The sequence below is a fragment of the Cryptotermes secundus genome, unplaced genomic scaffold (genome assembly GCF_002891405.2).
Source record: "Cryptotermes secundus unplaced genomic scaffold, Csec_1.0 scaffold618, whole genome shotgun sequence".
Taxonomy (NCBI): Eukaryota; Metazoa; Arthropoda; class Insecta; order Blattodea; family Kalotermitidae; genus Cryptotermes; species Cryptotermes secundus.
In genome coordinates, this window is record NW_019734973.1 from 27,313 (window position 1) to 37,178 (window position 9,866).

The 9,866-nt window shown below is 40.4% G+C and overlaps 1 protein-coding gene across 1 annotated transcript in view; it reads right to left on the reverse strand.

Moving 5' to 3' along the window:
• The window catches only part of LOC111869121, a 25,512-nt gene extending 16,302 nt beyond the window's left edge, over positions 1-9,210 (reverse strand). The window contains exons 1-5 of the mRNA XM_023860347.2: positions 9,100-9,210; positions 8,325-8,383; positions 7,485-7,649; positions 4,084-4,248; positions 2,367-2,534 (exon numbers count right to left, since the gene is read on the reverse strand). Coding sequence (XP_023716115.1) covers positions 2,367-2,534; positions 4,084-4,248; positions 7,485-7,649; positions 8,325-8,381 — 555 coding nt within the window. The 5' untranslated portion in view covers positions 8,382-8,383; positions 9,100-9,210. The remainder of the gene's footprint in view (positions 1-2,366; positions 2,535-4,083; positions 4,249-7,484; positions 7,650-8,324; positions 8,384-9,099) is intronic.
• Between the last annotated feature and the right edge of the window lie 656 nt (positions 9,211-9,866).

Consider the following 9,866-nt stretch of genomic DNA (forward strand, 5'->3'; position numbering starts at 1 on the left):
GGTGGACCCCATAGGCGGTATGGATGACATGGAGAATTGAAAATTCTTGACCCCACCAGGACTTGAATTCTGACCCCTCGGTTGTTCAGCCAGTAGCCAGTCACTAGACCAACTGCGCTATCATGGCTCTCAGGTTGTATATATGTCTGATGAATAGTGGATAGGATCCTAAAATGGGACAATAATATATTCTGAGTAAAAATATAATGGTAAGACAGGATTCATATGATCTAGTGAAACCGCTGGAACAACAACATATATGAAATGACTCAAAAAGAAGATCAGCATAGAGTCAGTTCAATAGACATGGCCACCCCAATACCATGAACAAATCCGTGTGAGTCACTTCCGTGGATGCCATGCAATATTCATTCAGAATGAAAATGTTTGGCTTTTGTCAGAACATGGGCACTCCTTCCGGATGTGTAAAAGTAGTAACGGGCACATCACACTGTGTAGAAGCAGGTGTGGGCGCACTTCACAACAAATGCATACATGTCAGTCAACTGTGCCTCATTCAAAGGCATATATGCATGATTCCCTTCTTCCTGATGAAACTGAATGACTGCCACGATGGAATACATGGCTGCACCAACTGCATTTTGTTATCCTGTCTGTTGCTCCACACGTCTTGATATGACAAGACTGGACACCAAGAAAGTAAACCCGAAACATTACCATCAGACATTGTTCTGCTGACAAACTCCCAAAAAACGCTGCTTCACTGGTTGCTGCATTCAACTGTGGTATAGTGGGTCCTGGTTATCAGTGGTTAATTGGAACTGGAAAGGTTCCACTTGAAGCAAATCCCCATAAAGAATGGATTTTCACCCACAACACATAATGTAAACAAGAGTTAATAAGGACTGCTACATTCGAGTTTAACACGTGTCTGTAAACATATTTTAAAAAAGGAACTGCAATTCAGCAAACCAAAAACCAACTCCTGCACCCATTCCAAATTAACGGCTACACTGTACTGAAATAACAATATTTTACATATACAGTGCATTCAGTTAAGGAGGAAACTTTGCAACACCGTTGACCCAATCCAACATTCCTCAGATTGCTACTGTACCTGCTGATAACAAAATGAGTCATTAGCGCTGATATATGCGTGCCGTTACAGTAACAGCAGCAATCTGTGAGAAATATTGGGCTCGGTCAAGTGTTGAGAAGATTCCTCCTTGATTGAACACCCTGCATAAATTTAACATATAAACATAACCGTTCATACCTCTTATTACCTTCCAAAGTATACACAAGAATAACTTTACATTCTGCCTGTGTGGGTGTGAGAGTGCACACTGAAACCTCGAAGAACCTGCCCTTTGGTTCCAGCTCGCATTTTTGCTCGTAAAATTTCTTTATAGCCTGATAACACAGCATCCAATTCAATTCAACCTTGGCAGAATTTTCACAAAAAGGATCATGGCACCAAAATAACCCACAGCCTTATTAATTTTGCTGAAGGTTTCTCTTAAACCTTTTAATTGTTCCGGTATTTATTCTGAAATCACACTCCCACCATTATCATCCTATGCTTCTTTATATGTCTGCCAGCTCAGTGATAAGCCATCATGGCATGTAGGTAGAAATACTGCACTGTAAGGATAGTCCTGTGTTGCAAACTTCACCACCTGAGTACAGAACAGGACATTCTTCTACAGGAAGAATGGATGTTCTCAGGTTTCCTCACATGCAAAATTTCAACATACATGGTGCAAAAGGCACAAGTTTACTACAGACTGCAATGTGTTTACACAAGATATATGATAATTTGGACTTCACTGTTGAGCCATAAATGAAACATCAATAGTCCATTTTAGAGTGGAACAAAAGCAGCAGAACCTGAAACACTGTCATCCGGTTTCCGTTTCATAACATATTCACTAGCAGCAAATAATCAAATAATTAAGTAACAGGGAAACACCAAGTATAACATGTAGTAGTTAAACTTCACTTACCATGTAAAATGTGCCTTACTAACATTTAAATAATACCAGCAGACCCTGTAAATCCTGTAACGTAGTACAAAAGGACAGCTTACTGGATTCGATGGACAAGGGATATGTGGTAGATGTTTCATGCAATGGAATTTGTCTCAAACATTTTTCAGTTTACACAGTATTTAATCTAATCTATGCTAGATCTTATTAAAAGAAAACAGGAGTGGCAAATCAGAAGGAACATTCAACAAACTAAAGTTGTCTCAGACATTTGAGAAAATCTCTTCAAAATCCAGTGAAGAACATGATGAAATTTTCATGTATGCAGACAGAGATGGGAGATCAGAAAGACAACTGGCATTTCTGCATATCTGTGATATATGCCTAAAGATGGACGTACAGAGACATACAGCTCACCTCAGGTTCACCCTTCACTTCTAGAAATGTTACTGGGACAGGATCTGCTTCCTTTTCTGCGTCCGAGTCTTCTTCAACTTTAATATTCATGTCCTGATTTCCATTACAACATGCTGGGTATGTCTCACCATATGGACTCACTAAAACTTTCTCTGTATTTGTGTAGCTCTGTAAAACAATCATATCTTTATCAATCAATCATACATGAAACGGTATCTGCCTTCCATGCAGTGACTGTTTTTCATTACATCAAACCCATAACAGCTGCTTTGTACAGATATTTTCTCTACAGCTTTGAAAATCATTAGAAGGTAGTGAGTTCAAAGCACAGTAACCTTGTTGAGAAACTAATGATCACTGCAGTAGAGCAGAAAATATCTATGACTCCTAAAAATTGCACAATGAGGAGCCTCATAACATGATCCTTTGCCAACCACAATTACAATGACCAAGTCAAAAGGGATGAGATGGAAAAGCATACAGCAGGCACGGGGGAAAAGAGGAATGCATATAGGATCTTCGTGGGAAAGCCAGGAAGAATGAGACCACCAACAACACCCAGACATAGGTCAAAGGATATTGAAATGGATCTTGCAACCAGGATGGAGTGGTGTAGACTGGATTTATCTGGCTCAGCATAGGAACCTGTGGGGAGAACTTTTGTCAATGTGGAAATGAACTTTCAAGTGTCTTAAGATGCTGCAAAATTTTTCAGTTGCAAATGCAACTGACAGAGTATCAAGAAAGGTTCAGCTCCATGGAGTTAATTATTACATCTAAGGGCTCCTTAATGTCTTCACACATGCCCCAACTTGGCTCTGTATCCTGAGGCAAACATACCCAGTACAAACCCTCTCAAATTATTTCTTTAAAATCTGTCTTAATAGTATCCTTTAATCTACACATAGGTCTCCCAAGTAGTCTGCTTCTTTAGCATTGCTGTCAAAAACTTTGTATGCATTTCCCACTCTTGAATGTGTGCTACATGACCTACCCACATCACTCTACCTGAGTTGGTCACTCTCCTACATAATATGCCCAACGGTTATAATGTCTACACGTGTAAGAAACTCCCCAGATGGATTATGAAAACAAATTCAAGCTTGTCACAACATATTTACTTTCTTTGGCTAAGAGAACTGACATATGACAATAAAATTCTAGTCTGTGCATACAAGCACAAGACACTCGCCATGCTTTCTTTCACAACAGGAAATGTTTCTTCAGCTCTCTGTAGCACAATTCTTGGCAGTCTTGTTGCAAGAGAATGCAGAAACTTTTGTAACCTTGAAACTTGTTTATCATATTTTGTTTATGATATTTTGTGGGGCTGACTGACATTAACATGTGAGAACCCAAGTGACATATAATGTCTTGGTTCTAGTAAGTGTACCAGCAACTAACTGTGAATAGTTCCCTAAATCAGTAAAGATTCTTCCTGAAACAGAATTTATCTCAAACATTCTGAATTTAAACAGTATTTAATCTCATATATATTTCATCTATTTAAAAAGTAAATGGATGTGGTATATCACAAGCAAGATTCAACAAACTTCCACTGTCACAAGCACTTAAGAAAAAGCTCCCAAAGTCAGTTGGCAGCACAGTGAAACTGTTCCATTTGCATAGACAGAGATGGAGATCAGAAAGACAACTGGAATTTCTGCATATCTGTGCTATCTTCTGAATAGTGGACAAACAAAAACATACAGCTCACCTCAGGTTCAGCCTTCATTTCCTGAACTGTTATTCGCAGAGGATCCTCTTCTGCTGCATCTGAGACTTCCTCAATTTTAACATTCATTGCCTCGTTTGCATGATGCCATGCTGCGTACATTTCACCATGTGGACCCACTAGTACCTTCTCTAAATTTGCATAGTTCTGCAAAACCATATCATATCAATCATGGCTGTACAAGACCATACACAAAACAGCTTATGCTCTTCTACCTACAGTGCTTCTCCAGCACTTCTAGCCCATAAGAGCTGTTCTGTAGAGATTTCTTCTCTACAGCTTTCAAAAGTATTAGAATGTATTAAGCTCATAGCAGAGAGACCTTCCTGCCTAACTAGTGCCACTGCAGCAGCATGGAAAATATCTGTTTCTTATGGTACCTAAGAACTGTATAATTCCTTTTTAATTCGCTTAGTGGGAGGTGGAGTCCAACTGGGCAGCCACTGATTGGCCTACTGTAGCCTGCCTTGGGTGATTATGATGATGGTGAATTTGGTGGAATGAATATCTGCAGGGGAAACTGAAGTACTCAATGAAAATCCGCCCCAGCTCCACTTTGTCCACCACAAACCCCACTTGACCAGACCCAGGATCGGACCCAGGCCACCCTGGTGGGAAGCCAGCGACTAACCGCTTGATGTTATGTCGCGGCCTTAAGAACTGTATTTATTGCTGTTACAGGCTGAGTTGACCCCAGGGTCATGACACATGCCCAGGCCTAGGTGAAAGATAACATTAAAATGAATTTTAGAGCGATGAAGGATTGAGGGGTGTGGACTGGAATGATCTGGCTTATTATAGGGACTACTGGCTGGCTCTTGTAAACATGGTAATGAACTTTCAGGCTCCATAATATGTTGGAAAATTCTTCAGTGGCTGAGTGATTGGTGTCCCTGATGATATCTATGGGCTCCTTAATGTGGTCTCACAGGGACAACTTGGCCCTGTATTCTGAGGAAACTAGACACAGTCCAAACCCTCTCAAATTATTTCTTTAAAATCTGTCTTAATAGCGTCCTTCCACATACACATAGGGCTCCAGTAGTCTGTTTCTCTCTGCATGTCCAAAACTTTGTATGCATTTCTCACACTTGAATGTGTGCTACATGACCTACCCACATCACTCTACTTGAGTTGATCGCTCTCCTACATAATATACCAAACTGATATAATGTCTACAGCTAATTCCTTTATAGGTCTTGATTTTCCGCAATAAATTTCAAAATTCCAAATACAGTAGAACTTGGTTATAACGTCATCAAAGGGACCTAAAAATAGTGTCGTTATAAACGAATGTCGTTGTAACGGAAATGGGCACTTCCACAGTAGCCTTATGTTAGTCACGTAAAAATCTACCAAAAACCGAGTTAAAATGTTGCATTTTTTAGTGAAATACGTAGTTAAGTACAGACTAACGTAACATTAACGTGGAATTGCCCAAATGTGTAATATCAAAGACATATTACAGCGCTTTTCACTGACAATACACACCGCACTAATACTGTATATTAAAGGTAGGCCTACTCACCAAATTACAGTAGATTACATCAATTGTTGTGCCTTACTGTACCTAGATACGAGTACAGTAATCAGTTATCTTCATCTGTTTCCTGTTACTTGCCCAATACACACTTTCTAAATTACGTTCAATGTCCATAATTTTTGTCACAATTTCACTGCTGCCTCCCCTGGATTCATAAAACAAGTTCACAACCCTAATGGCTTCAAGCGCGTCACTCACAGTAGGGATGGAGACTTCGGAATATTCTTCTCCTCCCTCCTCACCTTCCTCCTCTGTCTCCTTCTTCACTTCCGATACAATATCGTGGTCTGTTTGTGCCTCCGTCGTATTTACACCCCTGGCTTCACCACTCACTTTACTGAACGTAATGTTGTGACGCAACTTGAACCTATCAATCCATCCAGCACTACAAACGAATTCTTCATCCTTTAACTTTTTTGCGAATTCTTCAGCTTTCACCATAAGAAGAGGGCCACTAACTGGTCTGTTATCACTTCTTTGCTGCTTAAACCATTTAAACCACCCCACACCCTTGTTTTCGCATAAAACCCATGCTCCTCTTGCAGCCCGCGGTCGTATTCTTCCAGGACAGTCACGTCAGCAAGTAGAGAAAGTGAGGGCGGGCAGACATATCGAACTTTCCCACGATATCAGAGAAATTCAGGAATAAAAATGACGTTACATACGAGGTTGATGCATTTGTGCATGTCGTACTAAGCAAGGTATAAAAACAGTTGCTTTATGAGGAATTAGTTCGTACCATTGAATATTTGACGCAATAGACAAGGTGTCGCAGAAACCGATGTTGCTATAACCAAGTTTTACTGTATATCCACTTGTCGATTCACAAACAAGATAAGCCTTTATACCGTACTTATCAGGTTTGTCAGGCATACATATACTCAGAAGATATGACATCCTTTCCAAGCGATCATTCCCTCATCTATTGAAATTTCCTTTTCAGGGATATATGTGTTTCTAAATTTCCCCACTAATGAGTCTATAATTGGCCTAACTTCATACAGGCGACCTTCACAGTCAGCTTGTCATACATTGTTGCCTGCAAAATGAAGAAAACACAATTCCTAAGTATGTCCACATTTCATTTGGTGTGACATATTTTTAATTGTGTTCTCAAGAGTGGGGAGCTAACTCGTGTGATGAAGTGCTGGAGAGCATAGCGATTGGTTTCAGTTGTGATGTGATTTACTAAACCGTCATCCAGAAAATTTTAATTATTGAAAAGTGATGCATTTCATGTGTTATATCAATTTTGATCCCAGAACTATTGTTGGTACAATGTCTCCGTACGTCCATGAGATGGGCATGTCAGGCACTACACTTGTGGTGGCTCAATGTTCATGATTACTGTCTTGTGGATCATTGTCTATCACTGTATTATTGTCACTATCAACTTCATCTAATTCAGGAATCATTATTTCATCACCACTTTCATCATCAGCACAAATCTCATTCACAACACTTTCCAGCTGGTCTGTAGGAACACTCAGACACTTGCTGCGAGAAGCCATGGTGAAACTGAATGAATGTGAAATATTTTCTGACATTTTCCTACTCGGAGGGTTCTGACAGTAATATAGACCCCCACAAAGTCAACAAGGCTTCTTTACAACCATTCACAAAAACTATCATAAATATGTCTTTGGTTGATGAGTGCCAAGCGAGCAAAGAAGGGAAGGGTGTATCAAAGCGCTAAAACACGCCAACGCCAGGGAACGGCTGGCATCGTCTGGGTGCAAAAATGCGCCCACACCAGTCAAAGAGTTAAATAGTGGAAGCGACACATCACAAGGAACATTCAAGTAACTACAACTATATACACACTTCACACCCAACTCACCTCAGGTTCGGCCTTTATTTCCTGAACTGCTACTGGCACAGGATCTGGTTTCTCTTCTGTGTCTGAAACTTCATCTCTTACGCTCATGGCCTGATCTCCATCATGACACGCTGGGTATATCTCACTATATGGACCCACTAAAACATTCTCTGAATTTGTATAGCTCTGTAAAACCATCATACCTTTATCAATTAACGCTGTAGAACACCATACAAGAAACAGCATATGCTTTCCTTGCTATGGCTGTCTTTCATTACATACAATCCATAACAGCTGTTCTTTACAGACTTCTTCACCAGAACATTCAAAATCATTAGTAAGTATTAAGTAAACAGCACAAGGACCTTCATGAGAAACTAACGGTCATTGCAGCAATACAGAAATTATCAGCTGGTCATTGCAGCAGTACAGAAATTATCAGCTATTTATGGTATCTAAGGGCTCATTTCTGTGTCCTCACATACCCATCATGGTTCTGTATCCTGGACGGAACAAAATAAATCCGAACTCTCCCAAATTATTTCCTTAAAATCCCTCTACATAAATGTCTCCCAAGTGGTCTCTTTTTTTCAAGTCATCTGTCCAAATCACTGTACGCATTTCTCATTCTCACATATGTGTTACATGACCTACCCATTACACTCTCCCTGAATTGATCATTCTCCACATAAAATACCAAACGGCTGTAACATGAACAACCGTGTGTTAAAAAAAATTACCAGGGAGATTATGAAAAACTAACTCAAGCCTGTCATAAAATGTTCAGTTTCTTAGGCCACAAGAACTGACAGACGATGACAATAAAACTCTTTTCAGTGCACTTAAACACAAAACACTCACCATGCTTTCTCTCAGAGCAGGAAATATTTCTTCAGCTCTCTGTAAAATTCTTGGCATTCCTGTTGCAAAAGAATGCAGAATCTTTCATAACTCTGAATATATTTTTAATCACACATGATGTTTTGTGGGTTGCAAATTAATTCACTTACAAGAATCCTTGCGATACAGTATCTTATTTCTAACAAGTGTACCATTACATAACTTGGAAAAGCTGCCAAAGCCTGTTAGAAAAAATACTACTGATTGTGTACAAAGACAATATTAGTGTGGATTTTTTGGTTTTCTCAGAAGAACTACGAGGCTCAATGTATTGCTCATTGCGTGATTGCGTGTGATTGTGCAACTGTACGAGGATAACCTCTTGAGGTCGAAACATGTAGTGTGACAATAATAAAAACGCGTTGTGTGGTCGGTGAAATTAACCCTAATATTGATTAAATACACAACAGGATGCAAGAAACAATTAAAGTTCAACATTGACCAATTGCTCTCATGACTTCCTTTATAAGTCGGATTGGTATATGTAACAGGGGAGAAAGGTTATTAACTGTAAAAACTTGCAATCTAAAGGAAACATGACGTTCAGAAAAGGAGCTTAAAAGTTTACAAGAATTCAAAGCAGAACTTGCAACAGCAGAACATCACGGTCACAAAACGTGACGTCGTTTACGTCCAACAATTTTTAGAAATGTGAAGAAATCGAGTGAAATTTTTCTAGTGCTCGTAATCATTCCCTGAATAATACACACATTAATTACACAAACACAATGCTTACCTACACCCACACCTACACTCTACTCAGCAACATTCACGACATTAAAACCATCGAAATGTGCTTTGCTACCCATTTCAGTTGTTGTGGTCCTTTGTCCGCTCATTAGTACAGTCTGCGTCCACTGGGAAGCAGCACTAGCATGATCACATCGTGCGATTTAAAAAATGAAAACCAGTGAATTTTAGCCTACGGAAGGCTCAGCTTGCTGAGATAGGGCACAAACCTCTTGTAGGATTCGCATCGATAGATATAAGCGATGGTAAAAAGGTAAACTTTTCCCTGTGCTTGACTATTTTTTTTTATTGCTAGTGGGGTGGGATCGGGTGGGACTAAGTCCCTCGTACTGCGGTCACTTCTGGCCTATTGTACCAGCCGCAGATAGGCGAGGGTGAGTGGCAGGGGAAACCGAAGTACTCGGAGAAAACCTTCCCCAGCGCCACTTTGTCCACCACAAATCCCACTTGAACAGACCCAGGGATCGAACCCGGGCCGCCGCGGTGGGAAGCCAGCGACTAACCGCTTGAGCTATGGCGCGGCCACTGTACTTAATTAATTACGCACTACGCCATGAAGGCGAATGGGTGTATACGACTAGATCAACATTTTCTTGACCTCGGCACTAGCTGGAGGTGAGTGGTCAGCCCCGGGCGCTTTACCCCCTGGGGAAAGAGCCCCCGGCATCCACTGGATAGGAAGTTGGGTGGACCCCCTAGCCGGTCTGGATTACATGGAAAAAATTCTTCATCCTACCGGGACTCGCGCTTCCA